At 36.6% G+C, this 27,534-nt stretch overlaps 1 protein-coding gene across 3 annotated transcripts in view; it reads left to right on the forward strand.

Moving 5' to 3' along the window:
* The window catches only part of LOC117402736 (ral GTPase-activating protein subunit alpha-2-like), a 179,479-nt gene that overhangs the window by 115,150 nt on the left and 36,795 nt on the right, over positions 1 to 27,534 (forward strand). For all 3 annotated transcript variants that reach the window (XM_034004162.3, XM_034004163.3, XM_034004164.3), the window contains 6 exons: positions 5,066 to 5,852; positions 7,099 to 7,170; positions 8,796 to 8,919; positions 11,793 to 11,948; positions 14,092 to 14,250; positions 20,143 to 20,270. In XM_034004162.3, coding sequence (XP_033860053.3) covers positions 5,066 to 5,852; positions 7,099 to 7,170; positions 8,796 to 8,919; positions 11,793 to 11,948; positions 14,092 to 14,250; positions 20,143 to 20,270 — 1,426 coding nt within the window. The remainder of the gene's footprint in view (positions 1 to 5,065; positions 5,853 to 7,098; positions 7,171 to 8,795; positions 8,920 to 11,792; positions 11,949 to 14,091; positions 14,251 to 20,142; positions 20,271 to 27,534) is intronic.

The following is a 27,534-nucleotide window of genomic DNA, read 5'->3' on the forward strand; positions in this document are numbered from 1 at the left end:
AAAAAAAGGTTTGTACAATAACATGATACAACAAAACGCACAAGCCTTGGCGTGTGTGATGGATAAAATTATAAAAGTTACAGTATTATAATGGAATATACAGTACTGTGCAAAAGTTTTAAGCAGGTGTGAAAAAATGCTGTAAAGTAAGAATGCTTTCAAAAATAGACATGTTAATAGATTATATTTATCAATTAACTAAATGCAAAGTGAGTGAACAGAAGAAAAATCTAAATCAAATCCATATTTGGTGTGATCACCCTTTGCCTTCAAAACAGCATCAATTCTTCTAGGTACACTTGCACAAAGTCAGGGATTTTGTAGGCATATAGTCAGGTGTATGATTAAACAATTATACCAAACAGGTGCTAATGATCATCAATTCAATATGTAGGTTGAAACACAATCATTAACTGAAACAGAAACAGCTGTGTAGGAGGAATAAAACTGGGTGAGGAACAGCCAGACTCAGCTAACAAGGTGAGGTTGCTGAAGACAGTTTACTGTCAAAAGTCATACACCATGGCAAGACTGAGCACAGCAACAAGACACAAGGTAGTTATACTGCATCAGCAAGGTCTCTCCCAGGCAGAAATTTCAAGGCAGACAGGGGTTTCCAGATGTGCTGTCCAAGCTCTTTTGAAGAAGCACAAAGAAACGGGCAACGTTGAGGACCGTAGACGCAGTGGTCGGCCAAGGAAACTTACTGCAGCAGATGAAAGACACATCATGCTTACTTCCCTTCGCAATTGGAAGATGTCCAGCAGTGCCATCAGCTCAGAATTGGCAGAAAACAGTGGGACCCTGGTACACCCATCTACTGTCCGGAGAAGTCTGGTCAGAAGTGGCCTTCATGGAAGACTTGCGGCCAAAAAGCCATACCTCCGACGTGGAAACAAGGCCAAGCGACTCAACTATGCACGAAAACACAGGAACTGGGGTGCAGACAAATGGCAGCAGGTGCTCTGGACTGATGCGTCAAAATTTGAAATATTTGGCTGTAGCAGAAGGCAGTTTGTTCGCCGAAGGGCTGGAGAGCGGTACACGAATGAGTGTCTGCAGGCAACAGTGAAGCATGGTGGAGGTTCCTTGCAAGTTTGGGGCTGCATTTCTGCAAATGGAGTTGGGGATTTGGTCAGAATTAATGGTCTCCTCAATGCTGAGAAGTACAGGCAGATACTTATCCATCATGCAATACCATCAGGGAGGCATCTGATTGGACCCAAATTTATTCTGCAGCATGACAACGACCCCAAACATACAGCGAAAGTCATTAAGAACTATCTTCAGCGTAAAGAAGAACAAGGAGTCCTGGAAGTGATGGTATGGCCCCCACAGAGCCCTGATCTCAACATCATCGAGTCTGTCTGGGATTACATGAAGAGAGAGAAGCAACTGAGGCTGCCTAAATCCACAGAAGAACTGTGGTTAGTTCTCCAAGATGTTTGGGCCAACCTACCTGCTGAGTTCCTTCAAAAACTGTGTGCAAGTGTACCTAGAAGAATTGATGCTGTTTTGAAGGCAAAGGGTGGTCACACCAAATATTGATTTGATGTAGATTTTTCTTCTGTTCACTCACTTTGCAGTTTGTTAATTGATAAATATAAACTATTAACATGTCTATTTTTGAAAGCATTCTTACTTTACAGCATTTTTTCACACCTGCCTAAAACTTTTGCACAGTACTGTGTAATATATATATATATATATATATATTTACTTTTGGGTAAAAATAGTCCCTCAAACAGGTTTCTAGTTGTTCAACATCATTTTATTGTAATTACTAATTAATTAAAATCAACAAAGCCTCCATGCTAAACTCAGTCACTCAGAAATTACATAGGACTATTCCATGATAGCAAATGGCAATCATGTATTTTTATTGATAATACAATTACAGAAAAGGCAAAGAAAAGTTCACTATCCACGGCTCTCTATAGCTGACCTCATTACGAAAACATATTGGCATTTTTTTAATTCTTGGCGACTAAAACGTACAGTACTGAGGCTAATTAAAAAACAATAATAAAACGCTTACCTAGTATGTGATGGATGTCCCTGCTTGTTACCACACAAATCTCTGATGATGGCAGGGAAATTGGAGAGAGCTTCAGTCGCAAGACATTTTTGGCGTTTTTAATCTCTGACGGTATTTCGTCTTGATCGCACTTTGCTAGTAATGTACTAGTATTGAGCCAACAATGCAAATTTGTTCACTGGATTGAAAGCTAAAAACTCACACCAGACGTAACGGCTTGTCAAACTAGACCGCATGCAGTATTGTGGTTTCTTATTGGCCAACATTATGTATTTTGAAATGAACCAATAGTACTTAAGTTACAATAAACTTTAATCGGGTCATTGAAAAAAAAAATATATATATATATATCGACTTGCAGGCATGAACGCACACAGGAAATAAAATGAGTTAAAGACTAGGCTTTTAGTTTTTTTAAAAAAATATGTATTTTTTTTTTTTTATCCCAGACAGACTGCAGTAACCGCCCAACTGTTTATATGACATTTAAACAACAGAGTTTATTTATAACGTACATATTTAATATGTAAATTAGCCACGTGTGCACTGAACTCTCTGTCACAGCACAGCAGTCTGGTGTTAGCAATTAAACGTTGATTACATGATAAAAGTTTGCAATAGATTGTGAAGTGGTACTAAGTAAAATGCGCTGTCTGGCATTTCAGAATTTTTCTCGCGTTCCCGAGTTTAAAAACCACTGCATTAGAAGAAACCACATTACCAACAGATAAAGATTAATAGTCGTATTTAAATGCCATTGTCCTGACTGGTAAATTCTTACCTACTAGCTGCCCCTTTATTTTGACAATTGCCATATCAAAAATGGCATTTTTTTTTTTTTTGACATTTTTCATTCTTAGCCCCCAAGTAAATATTTTGAACAGTTTTCAAAGCAATTTTGCTTTATTTTTACAACACGCGTTGATGTTGATATGATAAACACATATCTGCTTCACATACTGTATTGCATTTTTTTCAAGGTTAAACGATGGCCCGTGTTACACAGAACAATAAAAGTAAAATGTCAAATATAAAATACGTATTTTGTTGGTTTTGTGGATTTGCTATATTTTAATACTGCACATAATGATATGGTTTTGAAAATGCTACTTACCAAAACCGTGACTGCACGTGAACTGTACATAATAATTTCCTTTATTCCGATTCCAGTGGGGTTATCTCAATGCAAGATGTATTATATACAGTGCTGTATAAAATCACATACACTGATATATATGAAAAGTTCACTATATATAATTTTTTATATATAAATGCCATTATAGGCCTACTGGCGAAATGGCGCTTATGGTGCATAACACATACTGAATTATTTTGGGACATAAATTTAACATTTTTTGTCATAGAAAAGACCCATTTCACATATTTTATAACATTACCGTAGTCTACTTTTTTTTTTTTTTTTTTTTAATCAATGCGGTTTTCGTTTCACAAATCTACTGCACTTCGTCTATAAACTGTATTGCACTGTCTATGCACAACTTCAAACTTCTCCCATTCACTTGCTAGATCACTCCACATCTCCAAACATCAGACAGATATTTTGTCTAGCAAATAGATAAGTTAACAGCGGGTGAATTTCACAGTATTTTTAAGCACAAATATAATAGCCTGCATTTCAAAAGTCACTGCCGAAGCTGATTACTTATTCTTCCAGAAGTAATGGTCGGGTGTAACAGGGATACAAGGTTATATTTGCGCCGGGCCATGTTGTCGTCCAGGTTTTACTGTGAAACTGACTGTAACCAGGGTGGGTGTGAGCGCATTCTACTGGACTGGAGAATAAAAGCACAGGAGTTTAATTATGAAAACGCAAGTGTAAACAAACATGTAAAAAAAGATTAGCCTGTTGTCAGACATGTCATGGTAATAAAAAATACATTCATATACTGTGTATTGGTATTGCGTCTCGTCTGGGAAGGGGGACATACGGGCGCGTTAAGAGAAATTCAGCGGCACATTTTTTATTTCAGGGGGTCATTGCCGCAATGGCGCGGCCTAGCGCGAACACTGTAAGTAATATGCAGTTATCAAAAACGAATAAGTGTATTTTATAGGCATTGTGATTCATTTGATAATGCATTTGCCCAGATGTATGCAATTATCATCTATGCAATTAAACAGATTACTCCTAATTTACTACAGCCGTGCCTCTATAAAAACACTTTATTTGATAATCCGCTAGGCCTTTTATCAATTATATTTTTATTTCAAATAGAAACCTAAATATATATTTAGTAAACTCATCTGAGCTTTCATTTGGGATTGTATGTGCCACTGAAAACATAATAATTATATATTTAGAATTGATTATTAAATCATTATTAATTTAAAACCAAATGACCTGTTATTGTTTTCCCTGTAGTCTTTGGCATTTGTTGCAGTTTCACAATTTTCTTTTTACACTCTGAACTTGTCTTTGATAGCAAGGTTTTTAGGGGACTTGGAAATATGACACTGGTCCCTATTCACAAATCTTTAACTCATGGGTCAGGATTGAGTCTGCCATCATATTTAAGAAGCATTTAAAGACACATACTTCGCTGTTCCACTTTTTACATTATCATTTTTCCTCTTACCCATTTTCACATTTACAAGCCATAGGATCGAGGTACTGAATAACTGAAGTTCAGTGGCTTAAAATGATCACTAGGGATGTGTGTCTGAAATCCCAGCCCCATGTGACAGTGTGATTATGTAAAGAGATGTTCCTAACTCACAGATACGCCGAACGCCTTATGCGAGGGGCAGATGTTACAGTTGTACAACCATTTACAAAACCACCTCTTATCCAGAAATCTAGCTTTAAGAAGCTTAAATAGGATATTTTTTTCTGAAATTGCTAATAACCATGGTAAATAATGAGCAGAAACAACAATAGGGGATGGTAGAGAACACACATGCTAAGATTTCTACTGGTAAGAAATGAAATCCCTTGAAAATATCACCCCAAGGATGCTTTCCTTTTTGTTCCCCATGTCTCGTTAACTTGGGATATTTTGTTTTTAGAGAAGAAAAGGAGGAACATGGAACTGATTCCTCTGACTGCACGCATGATCATGACGCACCTTGCGAACCACTTGAGCCACCATCCACTCAGCGGAGGGCCTGCCATTCTTCACAGCCTCATCAGCGAGAACCACGACAACGACTATGTGGAGTCTTCTGAGCTGTCTTCCGAGGTCTTCAAGAGTCCTAACCTGCAGCTGTTTGTGTTCAACGACAGCACCCTCGTTTCTTATCTGCAGATCCCTGCAGAAAAGACTGGAGCTGGCGAGCCTCATGGAGCTGCAGCAGATGTCCGAGTCATTGTGAGAGACATCTCTGGAAAGTATTCATGGGATGGTGGCGTTCTTTATGGACCTTTAGATGGACAGTCATCCAGTAGCTGTAAAGACCAACATATAAAAGTACCGTGGGGCAGTGCCAGGCCTCGACAGAAAGTGCACCCAATGAGTTGGGACTCTGAAGGTAACAGTGAAGAAGGGCAGGACGTGTTGGATAACCTGCTGGAGAACCTGGGCAGCAGTAGTCCAGAGTGCCTGTCCCAGCAGCAGGGGAAGCTCAATGATCCAGCTCCTCCACCGTTGGGTATGAGTCATGAGCAGGAGCACACCATAATGGAAGCCATCTTAAGACAGAGCTCCCAAGAAGAGGCACATGTCAAGAGGTGGCACAGTGACATAAGCATGAAAGTAGACAGTCAGAAAGAACCGGCTCCTCAAGAGCCCAAAGCACCTTTCTACTTCTGTAGGCTCCTGCTGAATGATCTGGGCATGAATTCCTGGGATCGGAGGTAGGCCTTTAAAAAAAAAAAAAAAAAAATTATTACCTTTTTTTGGGGGAGGGGATTATCTTATAAACAATAATGTGAGATAAACCACTACCATTTTTTTACCATCTTATTTTGCTTAAAAATAGTTGCCTACAATTATACAACCTGTTAAAACTGGGAGCATTCAAAATAAATGTCAGATAAACTGAAATGACTAGGATTTGCCATAGTTTTGGGGTGAGAAGATACAAATAGAATCAGGCTTTTAAAAAAATACTTTAATAAATCAGTGACACAAACTCAGTTTATAGTTGTCAGGCATTGAGATTTCCAAAAGTGCTGTCCTGCATCCATTATTGTGAATATATTTTACCCAGCTGCTTGGACAATCTTTTGTTTTAAAGAGTTTATTAAAACACCACAAAAAAGAACACCAAGCCCATTAATACAGACCAAGAAAGCCTTATGCCTTAGAGCTCAAACATTCCACATCTGTGGTCAAGGAGAGAGGACCAGGGCCTTTGAAAAATGATGCATTTAAAATCAGTCTCCCCGTGTTATCGCACCCATACTGGAAGCAGCATCCCAGACCTCAAGGGTTTTCATTCCTGAGACACGTAGATTAGTGTATTACACTTTGTGCTTAAGGCTATCAAGTGTCTATGTGTTTGTTTTTTCCCTTCAGAGTAAGATCTTACACTTGTGACAGGAAAGACAATACATGTGTAGCTGGATATCACAGTCTTTCCTCATTATTGCTGAAGGCTAGAGCTCTGAAAGTCTAATAACCTTGGGCTGTCCATCAGGTTTATTAATACTGGCCTGCATCTTTATACATTCAAACATATATCTTTCTGTTCTCTTATAATTCTACTGTTATATAATTTGATTATGTGGTGTTTATTAAGGGTTTTAATTCAAATTGAACTAGTGACTGATCAAGGGTATAAATACAAAATTTGAACAGTGAAGTTTTGCATGCAAACAATGTTATGATTTTTTGATAAGACTATTTTTTCAACATTTAAAGTTTTCTGAAATCCGATAAAAAAATGTGTTAGTTTCTGTGACACTGTGAACAGAGGACTGAATAAACATAATGATCTGTTTCTGTAAGTAAATAGCTTGGAGTCCATAGAAATGTTGGAGTCATGTCTCGTTCACACAGAACAGCTTGGTTGGGTTAATGTTGGTTTAATGTTGCAGAAAGTATATTTCTGCATAAACAGAAAATAGTTTACGCCTTGTTTGTATGTTTACCCAACAGAAAAAGTTTCCATCTACTGAAAAAAAACTCAAAGCTCTTGAGAGAACTTAAAAACTTGGATTCAAGACAATGGTAAGTGTGATTTACAGCACAAGGCAAAGGTTACATCCATGTCATTCTCGCATAAGGAATAACCTAAATGTTAACTGCTGATAAACAGCCTGGTATAGTGCAGCTAGGGGACCTGTTATACAGTATAACTAGGGTTTCTGTTTTTCTGTTTTTTAATTTCATTTTTCAGTGCATATTTTTAGTAATTTTCAAGTTTTTTATGTTAATAATTTTTTTTCGGAGATTTCACTTTTTATATGCTGTAGAAATTATTGTTTTCGGATACTTTCCAAAATGCTTGGGTGTTTTTTTTTTTTTGTCAAAATATGTACAGTAGTAACTCGACAGTACTTTCACACTTAAGTTGTACCTTCTTTCCTTTGCTGTCTTCCACAACGAAATCCTTATGGTCACAGGCACATTCTTCTGGGGTTTTTGCATGTAGGCATTTTTTAACATTTTGCCACAATTTGCAATTCTGTTTTAAATCCCCTGTGTCTTAACTGTAATATAGCTTTAAATTCTGCAAACAAGCCTCCATTCCTAATTGTAATCTCGCAAGCAGAATGTCCAGTAGAAATGTAGGAATGTGCTGCCACTCAGTAGTTGGGGTGGGTTTAAAGTATTCAGAACAAATCAATGATAGATATAAGTCAGGAAGGAGGGACATTGCCCAGCAGCACAGGATAACCTGCTGGAGAACACTGATTTCATTTTTTTTGTATTGGGGGTGTTTTATTTTTATCGGTTAAAACCAAAAATCCGAAGCCCTAATTATAACATAAGAAAATTAGCTTCCCAGGTTGTTTTTATTGTACTTTTCTTTCCTTTTTCCACAAATGTGCTATTTTATTCTAGGAAGGGTAAATTAAATCTGCCCCCAAGCTGTAGAATCTCCGTTGTGAAAACTTGCAGTAGCTTATAACATATTTTTCACAGAACAACAGATAAGAGAGTGCAAACCCAAACAGATCCCCTTGTTACAAGTGTGACCTTATGTATTGCAACTTGTTAAATACTGATGCAACCCTCAGTGGGGAGCATTCATCCCCAACACACCAGCACAGTGGGAACCCCGTGATTGCGATCCCTCGACACACACTTGAAATTGCAATGTGTGAAAAACACTCTGAATATTAAAAGCAGCACTAAATGTCAGGCACGCATTTAATTCCCCCAACACTGATATTATCCACTGCAGCCTGTTCATTGAAGAGATCTGCAATAATCAACTGTTCAGGTATGAAAGTATGACTTAAAAACAGTGTTCAAAATGTACTCCATACAAATTCATGCAAAACACTTTTTAAAAAATATTTTTAAAAAATGCTAAGAATTAAGCTGAAAAAATACTTAGCAAATATTAGGGTGTTATCTTTATATCTCTGGATCTTTATACTTAAATGGCCCTTTTCTGCCTCATTCCCTATCTTTTACCATATGGTATTTATCTCAGGAGCAATTAATAAAATTAATTATTAACCATGCCTGCTGCTTACAGTAAGTAATGGGTGTGTAGTAATGTTCCAGCTAATAAACATTTAAACATGATAACAGTACAGATACTGAATTCAACACCCGTGTGGTTACACTATCATTTGAAAGATAACGCATAATACACAAACTAACCCCTGTCTCTGCTGCAGCCGAGAAACACACAAGATAGCTGTGTTTTATATTGGGGACGGCCAGGAGGACAAGTGCTCCATTCTCTCAAACACCGGAGGCAGTCAAGCCTATGAAGACTTTGTCTCAGGACTTGGCTGGGAGGTATCTGCTTTTTTTAATGCAATTCATAAAGGGAGACAATAATGTCCTGCTCTTTATTAAAATGCTTGTACCAGAATCACATTTACTGGAACTACAGTATATACAGCTATGGCCAAAAGTTTTGCATCACTTCCCAATATATAATATAATCTCTATATATATGAATGAACATAATATGTAATTTAGATATTTTATTTAACACCATGTAATCAAAGAAACTACAAAATGATATTGCAAAGGTCAACCGGAAGCCATAACAGTAGTACAGTATTTCATGTTAGATTTTGAAATGTCCACATTTTTTGATTTTTGTCAGTTTTTCATTAAGCATATGGAAAACTACAAAGCGGTGTGTAATTCAATATGTTAACGTACCATTATTCAGCAGGTCTCATTCATCTTTATGAAGTAAAATGTGTTAATTCTATAAGGTGATGCAAAACTTTTGGCCATAGCTGTACATATGTATGAAACCTGCTGTGGGATAGGGTTAGTAAATGCATTGGCCCTTAATGTTTTATATTGGATCATTTAAATAGCATGTTTAAACAACTATAGTACATAGAACCTGGGTCTGCTCATCATTACTGCCTGATAATGCCTGTATCAGATTGATTCAACTATTTAGTCTACATATATTCTAGAACTGTAGTGATCTGATTGTGATATATCTGATAATATATTGTATATTATTATTATAGGTGTAATGTAGAAACGTAGTGTAAAATTATATATCTATTTAGCTCAAAGAGCCAGCTGCCCAACATTTTGATATGTTGTACATATCTTTCTCAAGGGAGCCTGTGTTTGAATCAAAACATTGGAGGTATTTATAGGTGTTTGACGGCATGACAACTGCTTGTTATTGTTTATATTCAAATCCATGATTTATTCTTACATGATATATATATATATATATATATATATATATATATATATATATATATATATATATACAGACGTGCTCAAATTTGTTGGTACCCCTCCACAAAAAACGAAGAAGGCACAATTTTCTCTGAAATAACTTGAAACTGACAAAAGTAATTGGCATCCACCATTGTTTATTCCATATTTAATAGAAATCAGACTTTGCTTTTGATTTTTTATTCAACATAATATTGTAAATAATAAAACAAATGAAAATGGCATGGACAAAAATGATGGGACCGCTAACCTAATATTTTGTTGCACAACCTTTAGAGGCAATCACTGCAATCAAACGTTTTCTGTAGCTCTCAATGAGATTTCTGCACCTGTTAACAGGTAGTTTGGCCCACTCTTCCTGAGCAAACTGCTCCAGCTGTCTCAGGTTTGATGGGTGCCTTCTACAGACTGCAAGTTTCAGCTCTTTCCATAGATGTTCGATAGGATTCAGATCAGGACTCATAGAAGGCCACTTCAGAATAGTCCAATGTTTTGTTCTTATCCATTCTTGGGTGCTTTTAGCTGTGTGTTTTGGGTCATTATCCTGTTGGAGGACCCATGACCTGCGACTGAGACAGAGCTTTCTGACACTGGGCAGTACGTTTCGCTCCAGAATGCCTTGATAGTCTTGAGATTTCATTGTGCCCTGCACAGATTCAAGGCACCCTGTGCCAGGCGCAGCAAAGCAGCCCCAAAACATAACGGAGCCTCCTCCATGTTTCACTGTAGGTATGGTGTTCTTTTCTTTGAAAGCTTCATTTTTTCGTTTGTGAACATAGAGCTGATGTGACTTGCCAAAAAGCTCCAGTTTTGACTCATCTGTCCAAAGGACATTCTCCCAGAAGGATTGTGGCTTGTCAATATGCATTTTAGCAAATTCCAATCTGGCTTTTTATGTTTTTCTTTCAAAAGTGGAGTCCTCCTGGGTCTTCTTCCATGGAGCCCACTTTCGCTCAAAAAGCGACGGATGGTGCAATCAGAAACTGACGTACCTTCACCTTGGAGTTCAGCTTGTATCTCTTTGGCAGTTATCCTTGGTTCTTTTTCTACCATTCGCACTATCCTTCTGTTCACTCTGGGGTCGATTTTCCTCTTGCGGCCGCGCCCAGGGAGGTTGGCTGCAGTTCCATGGACCTTAAACATCTTAATAATATTTGCAGCTGTTGAACATCAAGCTGCTTGGAGATGGTCTTGTAGCCTTTACCTTTACCATGCTTGTCTATTATTTTCTTTCTGATCTCCTCAGACAACTCTCGCCTTTGCTTTCTCTGGTCCATGTTCAGTGTGGTGCACACAATGATACCAAACAGCACAGTGACTACTTTTCTCCATTTAAATAGGCTGAATGACTGATTACAAGATTGGAGACATGTGTGATACTAATTAAAGAAACTAACTAGTTTGAAATATCACTATAATCCAATTATTTATTATCTTTTCTAAGGGGTACCAACAAATGTGTCCAGGCCATTTTAGAATATCTTTGTAGAATAAGCAATAATTCGTCTCTTTTCACAGCTTCTTTGCTTTATTCTATGACATACCAAAGGCATGCAAGTATACATGATAAAATAGCTTTTAAGTTCATCACTTTTCAGGAGGAATGAAGCATTATTTCAATGAGCTGTAAGGGTACCAACAAATTTGAGCACGTCTGTATATATATATATATAATTTTACACTACTTTTCTACAGTACACCTATTTAATGCATCATTTTATATCCATTATTTGTAGACCCAGGTCCGATAGGGAATCATTATAACCCACACAGAGTCAAAATGGGGGATGTACTTCTGGGCTTTGCAATAGACATTGAAGTTTACATTTCTTAGAAACTAGATAGCAGTGCTTAGATTTGAATGTTCTTCAAAATTAATAACTTTACTCATGTGTTGAGCTGTGGTTAGCCCAAGCTTTATTAAGAGCTGGTTGTTTGTATCCCACCAGGTGGACCTCTCAACACACTGTGGATTCATGGGTGGCCTGCAGCGCAATGGCAGCACAGGTCAGACAGCCCCTTACTTCGCTACCTCTACTGTGGAAGTGATCTTCCACGTGTCCACAAGGATGCCGTCGGATCCAGACGACTCGCTGACGAGAAAGGTAACTGTAGCATTCCTATGAGTTCCATTCTGAGGGTATAATGATATCAAAGCTTTAACTAGTGGATTATTTAAATGTCACCTACATTTTCACAATTCTCTGTTTTTCTGCTAACAATAATTTTGGATTTCCAGCAAAAATGCCTTCTATAAAACTCCTCAAGTATCATTTCGGGCAAGGGAGGTGGGGAAGCATATCAGTGTTGCACAGGCTTCAGATCAAATGCTTAGCGCAATGCAAAATTTCTTGTCGATTTTCATTTCACCTCATGGAGCCTTTTCAGACGAGTTAAAAAATGTCAGCAATATGTGTTTTTTATATAAGTATATATGATTTTAAGTTTATATTGTGGTCCTCCATTTTTATTTTTTGCAGTGGAGAGTAAAACTATTTTATACCGTTTGTAATGAAAACACACTACTATCAGCAATGTTCTCCTTAACTTGAATCTGCTGGTTTTGATATGACCTTGCCCTAATAAAGCAGGTACCTTGCAAAGTAACAGAGATAGACAAATTAAAGGTAAGACACTTGTGGATGGCATGAGGTGTTATATTGGTGTGAATATTCTAGCCAGAGGGAGAAATCAGTGGCTGTATAAGTATGCTCTACCTCTCTGAATTGCAGTTTCAGTGAAAAATGAGCCGCAAGACTGCCAAAGTGATTCCTGCTATCAGATAATGTTCCGGAGTGTGGCAAATTCATCAGCTCCCGTAAAGCACTAGTGACCCCATACTGAACTTTAGCCCGCTAGCCAGAGAAATGTGTTAGCTTTTGCAAGATTAGATTTCCACCAGCTAATTTAACTGCTGAAGGGGTTTGCGAAGCTGGGGGACAGAGTTGTGCTATTGGATTTGTCCAATTCATTTGACTCCAAGCACTATAATTCCACTTCAATCTTACAAGGCCCTTTGTAGCCCGAGGCTGAGCGGCATCAGGAAAACAAATTGGCAGCCTCACAGTTTGAGTGGAGGGGAATGAAAGGGGCACATTATCAGTCTCCAGACAGCACTCTTTTGGCAGACCTGACTGTTTCTTAGTGGTCATGCCTCCTCCACAAAAAAAGGAATTCTTCAATCCAATTGAGGGCTGGAGCAGCTGGCCTTGTTAATGCAGTTAGCTGGACAAGGAGGTCAGGCTGTGCGGTGCAGTGCCAGTGTCAGGGTGACAAGTGGACTGAGGCATGTCATGCAGCCCTTTGCTTACACAGAGGGGGCCGCTGCAGGCACTTTCTGTACCAGGGCATACATTACTGGGGCACACGACAAGTCAGCTAAGAAAGAAGTCTGCTTTTATAAGACAAGAGGAACAAGCACTTGTTACACAGCAGGCTTCAGGGGGAGGAATCGGGGTTAACAAGAGGCAATGTGACTGAGGCAAATGCACTGCCCAAGGGCAGATATATTGGGAAGCAGTAAAGCACCATAACAATCAAGATTTAGTCATCTATAAGATGCATTGTTACTTGGTACACTAGTGCTTTCTTTTTTTTTATTTCCTTTGCCAGTTTGTTGAGCTATACTGGGCTCAGAATGGGTAACTGACACCTGCATTGCAGGGACTGCTTTAGGAATCAGAGGTCTTGATGTTGCACCTTTCTAACAGCATCCTATTGCATTTCTATGAAATGGAGTGGGGGTCCTTTTCACTACCATGGTCAGTAGAACACCTATCGCTGTAGCTGTGGTGCTACAGTGAAAATGGCAACTTTCTACAGTTCTATTAAAATCAATTGATCAATCAAATAACATAACTTATTGATATAATCTAAGCCAAGCTAAACACTTCGGCACAAAAAATAAATAAATACAAATTTTGTAAAAAATAATAGAAACAGTAGCTTTTGGAGAACATTTGTCTGTACTGCCTCATCAGTTTCAAAGTAATCGGATCCAGCAAGTGATATGCCCATGCATATGTTACAGTGGTTTGTTCTGTGTTGGGGGGGGAGGGGGTAACTATATTGCAGATGTATTGCCACAGATTTTCCAAGGTAATTAAACATTGTAGTACGTATAGTTAAATAATTTTAACTATCTGTGTGCTGATGATTTAACCAAGAGTGTTCCGTTGTCTGTAAATGTTTCATCTAATAAACTCCAGCCATCACTACTATTAATCAAGAACCAATTTGCTGTTGCAGCTTCGTCACCTGGGAAATGACGAGGTTCATATCGTCTGGTCTGAGCACACAAGGGACTACCGCAGGGGCATTATACCTACAGATTTCGGGGATGTGTTGATCATTATTTATCCAATGAAGAATCACATGTTCTTCATACAGATCATGAAGAAACCACAGGTATGGATTGTATTTAAGTTTCACTGATAGATTTAAACACAAGCAGTAGCAGTAGCAGTAGCAGTTCATCTGAATACCTTACTACCTTCCCGCTAGAACCAAACAGGGGAATTATTAAAACTCAATATTGGACCAACTGAACTCAGCACTACTCAAAATGATTGAACACATAAATAAGTGAAGGAAAAGATAAAACAAATATTTTAGAAAATATCCTGTATCAGTTGTTCAAATCTATTGTTCAGATATGTCATGAAAAAAATATGCCCAACAGTATTTGTCATTGGTGGACACAGTGAAAACAAACAAGCTCACCGCACACAATATTAATAATTTTATGACACAAATGTTTCAATTTTCTATAAATAAGGTATCAGTAAGAAGACTAGCTATCCTAACTCATTTGAAGGTGTTATTACTTTTTACAAGGCAGCGCAGAGTTTGTCAGCGTTCTTCACACCCGGTGTTTTGTAAAGTATTGCAGCATGCAGCAGATGCAGCAGTCTAGATAAGCTGTGTGCCTGCTGTTTTTACTCATTAAAAAATCCAAAATACACATTAAATTTTCCTGCACAGCCTGTCCGCCTCCCCTAAAAATTCCACTAATAACTTCATGTCCCAGAATACAATGTCTTAATTTACTAGGAAACTGTACACAAGACAAACCAACACAACAAACATTATCCAATCTCTGGCTAGCCCTGTTGTCTTTACAGCCAATCACAATAAGAATTGGAAAATTCGAAGCTACACTGTTGAAGCGTAAACACCCCAGTCCAGATACAAATCCAACTGGAACCATCGTCAGAGGCAACCGCAAAAAAAGGGGCCTTAATATTAAACAAACTGTTTGATAACATATTAATGCATTTCCTTATTTGATTTATCTGTATGGCTTTATATTGAAGTTTTAACATGTTCACCGAATTTAAGAATTTAATGTTAAAATATAAGTAACGTAATTAATTTGCAGAGTCAGTGTGATACCTAAAAAAAAATGCACTGAGATGATAAAGAACCCTATAGAACACACGCGTGGTTGTACAGTAGTTAAAATGGAAGCCTTTTTTAATGTTTACCCCATTACTATTAAATATTGTACAGTATTTATCGAGATTAGTCATGACTTCAAGGTAATGTTGCATTCTACCCCCTGAAAATACATTTTACACTCAGTGTTAAAATTAGACAAAAACCCTTATTTGAAGCGCTGCTTAGATGAGGATATTTTTTGATAAAAATGCACTTCTATATTAAAATATTTAGTATTTTATGTTATAATATTTAGTATTTTGTGAATATCAGCGTTTCTGTAGATTGCTTTAAACAATATGCTGTATGCTTAGCAATGGAATATGTTTGCGTTGCAGTATGTCACAATGAAAATATCTAAAAATAACTTCATTTAGCCACATGAGCGATTAATTTATCTAGGATAAAGACTATTGACATCAAATATCTCATTTATAATACTATCCCGGGGCAGCCAGCAGCAGCAGCAACAACAATACAATTGTCACTACTATGTCATTTGTGCTACATTAGATTATATACAGAACATATCTAGTGTTATGTAATTTTAAATCATGTAAACTGTGTCTCTGTCTAGCTTTCTATCTGCCTATCTGTTGTACCTATCGTGGTGGCTTTGGCTCATTGCATTTGAATTGCATTTTCTAATCGAGTGAGAAGGCTGCTCCCTCTATCAGGTTACAGAATCCATGGCAACACATGGCCCTTTACAATCAGTATGCTGCCCTTTTTGTTTGTATTTTAAACAGAGACACCTGGAGTAAATGTTAACATAAGATGATTTAGCCTTCACTTAAATTGTATCATTATTTAGCAATTTTCCGATCACATAGCTGTTACAATGTTCAACCTTTTTTTTTTTTTTGGCTGTCATTTATATCCGACTGCTTGGCAACCAGGCAATGATTTGCAAATTGTTTGTGTGTGTGTGTGTGTGTGTCTTGATTAATTAAGCAATGTAATTATCCCGAACTGTGGCTCTGTCTTCACTCCGACAAAGCCGCTTTCCCCAAAACAATAGGAAGTCTGTCAGTATGAATGTTCTCCACGCGTCACAGATGTATGAGGATACACCAGACAATGAGGCAAAAAAAAGAACGTTGCCTGCCAAACGGGACAAAGCATGGCGTGCAGTGTAGAAGCTCAACACATACCACTCGGGGCATACTGCAGCTTCCCTGGTATACAGGCCCGACGGTGGATGGCAGCCAGTCAGCTAACAGTAACACGATGCCATTAGGAGGAATGCTTCAACTGCCTCCTAAAAGGGATTTTACTAGCACTGTAGTAATGTGCACAAAGAAAAAAAAATCCCTCTATCCTCAAATAGTAGTAAATTAGAAAAGTCTGTTCTATCTCCAATCAGCCATGTAGCACTTTGAGAACAACAATAAGGTTTGTATTTGTTTAATTATTTTTACTTGTAATCTTTTTTTTTTTTTTTTTTTTTTAAATTCGCACAGCATTGTTTTATATTCTAGACCACCTTTTACCCTTGCTTTTTTTTCATCAATAAAAAAATACTTTCAATGAATGTCGTGTCTTATTGCCCCCTGTTTGTTTCTGTTTTTCATTGTATAAGATGGAATGTTCAGTTCTACAGTGCAATCTAATTCCTTAGTCTCAGAATATGACATGTTTCAATAGGTTGCCTCCTGACTGTTTTACATTATCAGGAAGCATGCCATGTGTGTTTACATTCCCTACAGTTTTAGCTGTGTTGGTACTCCAGCGTTCTTCCCCCTTGATATCTGCATGCCACTCTGTGTCCTTGCAACAGTAGGAGGTTATTGCATATTCATATTCTCTACTTTTCTATATCTCTGGAAGAAACAAATCTATTTTAAAAGGTCATTTTTTTTTTTTTTAATTATGTTTGAAATTATTAATATTATTATTATTATTTTTAATATATATATATATATATATATATATATATATATATATATATATATATATATATATATATATATATATATGTATATATATATATATATATATATATATATGTGTGTGTATATATATATATATATATATATGTGTGTGTGTATATATATATATATATATATATGTGTGTGTGTATATATATATATATATATTTTAACTACATGGAACACTACACTTAAGGTAATGTGTAGGCTTCAAAACTGCTCACATACATTGGCATTTATATCAGTTCAGAGGGTCAGCTGCCCTCAATAAAGAATACAAATAGAAATTATGGGAAAATATGGGGAAAACAGAAAGTAAGCACTATTGGTATGTTAAAATAAATATCCACAGGATTTCTTTAAATGTCCGAGTGTAGCTTCTAGAAAGTGCTATGAGATACTGGGGCCCATTATTAAATAGAGACTTAACTACAAAACAAAATGACGTGTCTAATTATATCCAGTAGCATATGCAGATAAGTGGTATTGTATTTACAGCAAATTAAACTGTGTAAAACGGTTTTATGTCATATGTTAGTATATGTGTATTCTTCCCCCAATATGTAAAACGCTGTCTGACATTACATCTGCATTGACATCCACCTGTGTTTACTGTATTGTTTAGTAAAAAAAAAAAAATGCGTTTGGTAGTCCTGTCTGTTTCTAATTTTGTTTAAAAAATGTTTTTGTTGCCAATAACACTGTTGAGATTATTTGTTACCAATAACACGATTTGAGATGATATAATTATATACAGTATATTTCAGCTCCTGCTTGTTATTAAAAGATGAATCCACATTCTTCTCTTTCTTCTTCTTGGGAGCAATAACCATGTAGCAGCTTGCACCGGTCCATATTGCTTTCAGATTATATCCAAATTTAGCAGGACAGGGTGGCGATCAAGGCGTTTTTCATCCAAATATCAAACTTGTTTTGATTTAATTTTCGCAGCGATTATGCTCAGGTGTGAAAGTTAGTATTCAGTTCCATAGGTTTGATTTTTTACCATAGAAAATGCAGCGAATAAACACTCTAGAGTGAAGCCCTTTATTTATTTTCGAAATGTTTTTTATTTTGTTGCAGGTGTTGGGTATATAGTTTTGTTCATGCCTGGTTTTGGAAAATACTTACCAAGTGGAAATTAATTGAGAATAACATATTGTTGACAAAATTAAATTGTGAATTGTATATTTTACATTCAGTGTACAATCAATATACTGTTACATTTCTCAGTATACTGTATTTACATGTCCTCTTAAAATACTTTCTCTGTCTTTTAAATTGTTTTACATTATAAATGATATTTCGGTAAATGGTAACCATTTCAAAGTAATTTAAAATTACACATTAAGTAAGATCATGTAAGTACACAATTATTATGTTTCACCCTAATACAGGACATTAAAAATAAATAATATAATCTAATTTCATTAAAACGTGAACTCTTGTTTGCTAGATTTTTTTGTTGAATAGCTTCTTCTGTGCATTTGAAGATTTACCGCTTTGCCCTCGTCATATCTGTCAACTTCAGTCAAGTTATTTAAGTCAGAGCACGCTGGGATGGCATCTGAATGAACTGCTTGCAGTAGACAGCTGCCAGCGTCAGATGTTGTATGAAACTTGAGTTCTGTTTTGCAATTCGCTGCCACCTTTAATTAGAGGAATTCCCTGGGTGAGCAGGGTTTATTATGCCTTTTGTCTTCTCATTGAATGCCTGTCACAGTCATCCGCTAGTAATTGTGGGATGACCGAATAATGGTTTGCATGCATTTGCTCTATAAACCAGTGTCCAGAGAAACAAACCATTGGCCTAAATATTGACAATTATTATTTGTGTATCATTTGTCCCGTGTCAAATTGATTTATTTAACTGTGTTTAACTGTGCATGTAAAATGTTAGAATATTAGTTCACCCCTCAAAATATGAAACCTACAAACAAAAAAGACATTTCACCCCCTATGTGTGTATTTGCATCTTCACCTAAGGATTTAAAATGCCGTGCATTCGTTTTTATTAATTAATACAATATAGAAGAAAGCCTCTACTTTTAAAAAAATAACACTGTTAAAGAATTTTTCATTTTTTTAAAAATACAGACTGCATGCTTTCACATTCATCTTACTAAGGATTTAATATTTTGTGAAGAACTTCAGTTTCTAATTTATAATTAGAAAAATAATTTTCACATTTTAATATGAGTTTATAATGTTATAAGTTGAAATGTTGACTGTATTATAATGTTAACTGTATTATAAAGTCAATGAACAAAAACAAATATAGTAATAATGTTGTTTTTTTTTAAATGTATTCTTACAATGCCAGTCTCTTTTCAATTGTTTTATTTGCATGTGTGCCTCCCGCAGCCTTTGTTTCTTATCAGCTCAGATACTGCTCTATATGATGTGTTGTTTGTAGACAGTGAAGAGAGACTGAAGTCCTAACTGTTGCATCTTATCTTGTACTATCTTATCTTGTACTAATCTTATCTTGTATTTTAGTAGTAGCATTGCACTTACTGTAAACTAGACTGTATTTAAATATTGTTTTGCATTGTAACCTTGTATTGCCCGGTAACACTTTAAATCGCCTTGGATAAAGGCTTCTGCCAAATAATACATTATAATACTAATTATTATTATTATTATTATTGTTGTTATAATAATAATAATAATAATAATAATAATAATAATAATAATGATGCCAAGTTCTTTGTCTTTCATCATATTAGTTTCTTGTGCCAACAAATATACTGTATGTTTATATGTTAAGGTACATTGATTTGCTGATGACACAGTGGAGTGAGAACAATGACAATTATTAATGGCAGAAACATAGTACGCTGGGACTGTCAGTCCATTAGTAACATTGTTACTGCATATTTTCTATAATAAAATATATCCATGTTTTTTGTCTCTCTTTATTGAGCAGGTCCCTTTCTTTGGTCCTCTGTTTGATGGAGCCATCGTAACAGCAACTCTGCTGCCAAGTTTAGTGCGAGCCACATGCATTAATGCCTGCCGAGTCGTGAAGTCTCGCCTAACACTCTACCAGAGCTTGTATCCTTTCACATGTAAGAGAATTGCTTCTAATGGCGGAAATGAAAACCTTAACAATATGCATCCAAGGTAAGTTTCCAAGGTTTCTTACATGTCCTTTGTACAAACACTAAATAAGTAGAAACACTATCCAGTAAGCTGCACAGAGCGCTTGAACACTGTGTCTCAATCTTGGACTGAGCTTTCTAAATACTCTATATACACTGTACACTATATAACATGTTGGCATGAAAGCGCTGTCCTTCAGGGATGGGGGGGGGGGGGTTAGGTTACTTGGTAATAGTACAGTAACTTTTTTTTTTTTTTTTTTTTTTTAAATGTCAGTAAAATCATTTTTAAAAAGGGGGTTACAAACAAAGTATGTTTGGAAAAACAAATGCTGCTGTTCCCGTTATTGAATAATTACATTGGTCCGTTTTAATCAGTGCCAATTGCTTATGATTTAAGGTCCATAGTTTTGTTTTCTACCTTTTTCGGTATTTGATTTAATACCTAGAATTCGTTTTTTGCGGTTTAAAATTAGATTTGCTTAGATGTGAACAGCATGTAATAGCAAGGAATAAGGAGAGTGCCTCACTCCCCAAGATAAATCAGTAAACCCAGAACATCATAAAACAAAGCTTCAGTCTTTAGAAAGGAACAGTATAAACTCTGATTACAGCTGTACTTGTCAGTTGCTTTAAGGAGAGAGTAATTGGTGATGGAGATTCATTTGCATCTCAATTATGTAGAACTACGAAGGAAGGATTGTGGAAGAAATCTGATCAGCCACAAAGCCACCTAACACTGAATATTCAGGCTGATTGGAAGACATTCGCTGGGGTTTTGTTGCTATGGTGACCTGAAGCTTGGTTGCTCACTGTAGAACCTAGGTTGTGCACTCTACTCTTTTTAGCAAGATTACAAAACTCATTGCTGTAAGTAGGGGGGATCCTGTTTTTACAGTAGATATAATAAAGATGAGCCCTTGTTATACATACATATTTAAATAAAGTACACTGCAAGAGAATATTTGTCATTGTTTCACTTGTTTGAATATTAATGATCTATCGCGTGATTGTGCCGTATATACTGATACACGACTGTTCTACTTAGTTTGATTTCACATTCTTTAAACTGTTCTATATTTATACAATCGTAAAGGCATTGGTGCACATCAAAGCTTTTTATAAAAAAGGTGCTGACCAATATAAGGTGTTTTGTATATTAAAGAATGTCTCTACAAAGACATTCAACAGTTCTTAGCAATGGTAAACCAACCATGCATACCTCGCTTGATTACTGATATTTGTGGAGATGGGACTGGTCGCACACTCGAAAAACCTCTTCTGTATTCTTTAAGAATGTGCAGCAAAATCTTCTTACATTGTACTTACTTAAAAACATTTTGATTAGAGCAAGTGCCCATGGAGGATTTATAGTATATACCATTTTTTACAAATTACTGAATATTTATAGATGTATTATTAAAAATGTCTTGTAGCATGCTAAACATGAAAGGTTTATGACTAGTATTTTCAATTCATGTATATTCTGTGTGTAGTGTGAGGATGCCAGTGAGGTTTCATTCTCTGGCACTGTACTACACTTGTACTTGGCAGGCTGCAAGCTGTCACCCCAAACCCAAAAGATTTATCACTTGATAGGGGGTCACCCGAGTCCCCTAGTCTGCTTCAGCACTGAGGTGACATCATGCTTTCTCCGAAGCAGGCTGGTGTAATTCACAGTGGACTGCTTCTGATGGAGTGTGGAAGCTGTTGCATGCTGAGACAGGCTGGGCATTGCCATCGTGCTTTCTGGTGTAATTCACAGTGGACTGCTTCTGATGAAGTGTGGAAGCTGTTGCATGCTGAGACAGGCTGGGCATTGCCATCGTGCTGCATTACACCAGATCAAAATCACAATGGAAAACATAGCATGAGCTCGCTTATAGATTTTTGCTTGGGAACAAATGTGCATGATTTAATAGTCGTATTTAAGGCATTGCGTTAGCATTGTACACATGCTTGGTTTTTTGTGTGTGTTTTTGTTTTATATAAGCCTGTATAAAGAAACTTTGTTAGAAATGACATTGTAATTTTTTTTTAACACGTTCAGCCTTTAATGCATTTTTTTGGACAAAGGAACTGCCCTGTGTATATAACCCCAACAATTAAAAATGAGTTTTTCAGCAGTTGAAATAGTTAGTGCAATGATATAGTACTTATTTGGTTTGATTACATTAATCTTGCTTTTAAGACTGTGACATTGTTTTCCATCAATGTGTGTGATACACAGCATGCAGCCAATGCAGTACAGACTTGACTGTATTGTGTTCATTGTTCCCAAGAAAGGTGTTTTGTTTTTACGCAATCATCACTGTTAATTAGATTCTAATTTGACATACTGTATACAGCAAGCACCTATTTCCTGGTGCATTTAGTATTCAAAATGTATCTCAAACACATAAATGCAATAGACTCATCAGTGTTAACTAAAGACTTAATTGTAAAACAATGGTATTTTTGTGCCATTATAGCATGTAAATTACACAGAATGGCTTTTACCCCAGTAGACAGTAAATTGCAGTGCTTTTGAAACTATGCATCATGTGGCATAAATTATTAATCACATAAAACAGCTGTTGTGTTTCATATTTATCTGATCTCATTAGACTTCACTTATGAAATGTCATGTTGTGGATGCTTCCTCGGTCATGCATGAAAATGTAAATTGCCATGTAGCTGGTTGAGTGGTGATAGCATGAGCAAAATCTTTCCACAAGTCCCTGAGCAGACACAAATAAAGACACATGCTGCCCCAGTTTACTAAGTGCTATTTATCATGCACTTTCATCCAAGCATGATGATTTGGGGGAAATGTGTTTCCTTTTGAAGCCGAGAAAATGGTTAGAAAGGATTGATTGCAGAGCTTTAACCTTCAGTCCTCAATGCCAAGGTATAGATGTGTCACTGGGTGCTGCCCATTCTGCAGAGCTGAAGTTTTCAGTCTAGTGTGCAGGCAGGGCTTACTTTCAGAAGACACAAGCAGTGCTCTGATTGTTTTTAACATCTTAAGATGTACATGGGCATGCAGATACACATGTTTATAAGATGCAGGTATTTGTGTGGGTAGCTGTGTCTGCACATAAACATGAACTGTAATTATTCAGGCAACCGTGGAATACAATATTTTAAGCCTTAAAGAGAAGTCGGGGGCCCAAAACCGATTTTTAAATCAAGATGATAGTATTTGAAGGTTTTTTTTTCTTTCTTTTTTTTTTTTTTTTACGCAATTAAAATAACTTCTTAAGTATAATATACAATGATATCCCAAGAGGGTAATTTACAGGCCAAATCTAAATGGAAGGATACATAGGATACTTCATTCTCTAAAGATAATTTAGCAGTTAAAGGACATTCAAATAAATATCTTATAGTAGCATTGTCATTGTTCCCCCTTTCTTGTGTTGAAGATCTTTTGCTGATTTTTTTTATTTTGTATGTGTGTATATATACAAAGTGGGGCCAACTATTATATTGCTAGTGCTAATTAAACCCTGGTTAGCACACCTTTCAGCGTTTGCTTTTAGCACTTTACACAGAAAGTAACTGGAGACTGTGTTCTACTTGTTGTTTATATATTTCAGGAATTCCTAATTATGGTTGTTGATACTGTAGAATACAAAGGCACTGTTCAGTTCAAATTAATTGTTTTCTTATTGTATAGTCTTGAATCATAAAGCCCTATTCTAAATTAATTTGTAATTGGTCTCTATTGACTTCCCTTTGTATAATTGTCTTTTATCTTTGAATTTGTAAGTAGAGCCTCGAATTTAACTGCACAAAACGATAACTACTTAAATGATATTCCCAGAAACGAGAGTGCATAACTTTGCCAATCTGAGTGTCTACCCTTCTCGCCGTGTGATATTGCAGCTTCCAGTTGTGGTTTGATGTGATCATTTCTGACTGGGAGGGTTTTTGCAGTCAGTCCCTGAAGGAGAACACAAGATTGAACTTGTCACATTCAGCTTACCTGTCAGTCACAGTAACCAACTATCACAGGAGAGGTCGAAGATTGAGACGGAAAAGTCTGGTCTCGTCACAGCGACTCTGGAGTGAATGTTCCGGCAGCTCTAATAGGTGGGATAAGAGAGTGCTGACCTTCATTTTGAAGTGCAGCTTCCCTGCTGGACAGAATGGATAGTTCACTAGCTGTCCTCGCTTCTTACCTCTCTTCCCACACCGAGATCCATCTCCAGACAGCAATCAATAGCTATAATCTGTTCCAGCCTGTAATAAGTCATGCAGGGCAAAGCTTCTAGGTACATTGCATGGGATGGTGAAGGTGGCTGTTTCTCTTGACAGTTCACTTCCTCCTCTCAGAAGTGTGTGTCACTCTTCAATAGGAACATGCTTCCTCGTAGGCATGGGAGACAGCTGCCAGCTGAGGTTGTTATTCTGTTGATTTTGTAGATTTTACATTTGGAATCACCAAGAAACAATGACATTCACGAGTAAGGAAATATGTTTCCTTTTCATTGTGATAAAATCTGATTGCTTTGTTTTTTTTATCACTTTCATTTGGTAGTTTTTTTTTTTATTTATTTATTTGTCAGACGCCTTTATCCTAGGCAACTTACAAGGTTACAATGCAAGCTTCATATTTAAATACAATGTAGTTTACAGTAAGTGCAAAAATCCTACTATATTACAACAAGCTATATCTACAGTTAGATTTACTGAAGTACAACGCGACAGATAAAATAAAGAAGTACTGTGGCATCCTGATATCTATTAACTTCATGCGCTAAAGATCACATGATCTGATTGCAGCTGGACTAAATGGCCAGATAGAACAGGTACCTGGAAAAACAGACATTTTATATCACATTGTCGTTGAAATTAATGACAAAGAACGTTAGCTCAAATGTGGACTATAGCTGTGGCCAAAAGTTTAGCATCACCTAGAATTTTAGGATTGAGACATAATTAAAAACAACAAGACCATAGGAACATAATTTAGATATTTTATTTAACATCATGTAATCAAAGAAACTACACAATGATATCACAAAAAGTCAACCGGAAGCCATAATAGTAGTATGGTATTTTACGTTAGATTTTGAAATGTCACATTTTTTAAAAAAATGTTCCTTAAGTATATGGAAAACTACAAAGCGGTATGTAATTCAATATGTTCACATAACATTATTCAGCAAGTTTTATTCGACTTATGTTAATTCTATAGGGTGATGCAAAACTTTAGGCCTTCGCTGTACAATTTGTTTAAAAAAAATAAATAAAGAATAATTCTTATTGCACAAATAAGAGAATGCCAATATTTAAATTGCTTTATCAAAATGGACCTTAGAATGCTACCAAAGCAAGCAAGCATGCTATCCAGTAACCTAAAACACTTCTGGCAGTAAACAGTCCCCAATCTGAGCAATCTGTTGTGTTTCCAGCCGTGGCGGGGTTAGAGCATAAGAACAATCAGTAGAACTCAGAGCTGCGTTGGCAATAGTGGTACAAGGGGAGCTGCACCAGTTATTCATAGCTAATTGATATTTAAAGGTTGTAATATTTGTTTTTAATAAATACATTAAAATGTTAATTGTCTAATGTCTTAATGGTGCTTTCCTTTTGGTAAGCAATAATTCTCCAAAAAACTGAACTTCTTTTTCAGATGATCTTGATGGGCTGTTGATTGTTTTTTCAGATAAACTTGAAAGCCTGACTGTGCCTCCTGATCATAATATCTGTCACTTGCTGCTGCTGCTTCTTTCTTTTCAAAGGAAGCACGCTTCTTCACCTCGATTTTGCATTTACATAGTTTTCTAAACCCTCCCTGACAGACAATGGGAGCTGATTTACATGCCTACAGTCCTTCAGATGCCCAAGTGAGGGGGGCAGCCCTGTGATCCCAGTTTCTTCACTGAATGTTTTAACCTAATCCCATTATCATTCTAGCGCTGGGCCACTGGTGCACCTTGCTGGCTGACCAGCTGTTCCTGCTGCTCGTTACAATGTCTGATGTGTTCAGATCACTGGGTTCCTGCACTCGCCCTCGAAAGGAGACAGCCCATCCACTGGGGATAGCCACGTGTCTGCCTGTCAGCAATGGCACTGAATCAAGTAATAGGGTCCTCTTATGGCATATGGCGTCTAGCTTCATACAACATGTAAAAGTATTCTTTCACCCGCACTAATGCAAAATGACTCATAGCATTACTCTTTTTTTTTCGAACAAAAGCCTGCCTCCAAACACTCACTTTTAAACCCCGGAGCTATAGTCTCTGGTTTCATAGCCCCTTAAATACAGGTAGATGACTGGTAAACAGACGTTAGCAGAAACAAAGGGATGCAATGAAATAAAGAAGCTGTGATGTTTGCAGTGTGCTTTTCACCACATGAAAGGTCTGTTCTGCCTCTTTGTAAGCCAACTTGCACACTTAATAAAAGCAATTGGAACATGTTGTGTATACTATGAAAAAAGCATTGGGATCCATGTTACTAATGACATGGAGTCTAAAAGTGGCTGTTTTTAATTCATTTTTTAGCCCTTTGTTTTAGTGTTTTTTCATCAGATTCCAGTATTTACTACAGTTATTGATTTGATTTGACATTATGTAATTTAATCACACTTTAATGCTTGATAACACATGGAAGTTAATAAAATGTCCATGCGTGTGAGATATGAATTGGATCTGTTATAGATATAAAGATAAATGAGCATTGAAAAGAACATGTGTACTTCTCAGAGGGATGATAATTGGAAATGTCTTGCTTTCACAGTGTCACTTCCAATTGATACGTGGGGGGGTCATAGAATACTTTAATACCCTGGATATTGCATCATTTATCATGCTTACATTGTAAAAAAAGAAAAGAAATACTGTATCAGTCTTGAAGTGTAAATCTACTGAATGGTTTATTCACCAGTAATTCATGTCCTTTATAATTGATGTGATTTGAGCCTTTGTCGACTTGCATGGGATATCCTTCTATTCATTGTAAGATAGACATGTGGGGCAATGGACATGCCATAAAGAACGGTATTATACTCGTATTAATATACCTTGGCATATGAATTGAAAACAAAACGACTTGCAGTAGTATTAATTATCCAATTTTCTTGGAGGTTGGTGTTATTACGTGATCTAAACCCATAACGTCAAGTGCCTGACCTTTGGCTTCTATACTTCCAAGTGAAATACGCTGAATGTCTTAATTTGGAAAAATGGTTAATCACTGATGTCCTTAAAAATAGCACCTCTTTG

Source organism: Acipenser ruthenus, chromosome 5 (assembly GCF_902713425.1).
Source record: "Acipenser ruthenus chromosome 5, fAciRut3.2 maternal haplotype, whole genome shotgun sequence".
Classification (NCBI taxonomy): Eukaryota; Metazoa; Chordata; class Actinopteri; order Acipenseriformes; family Acipenseridae; genus Acipenser; species Acipenser ruthenus.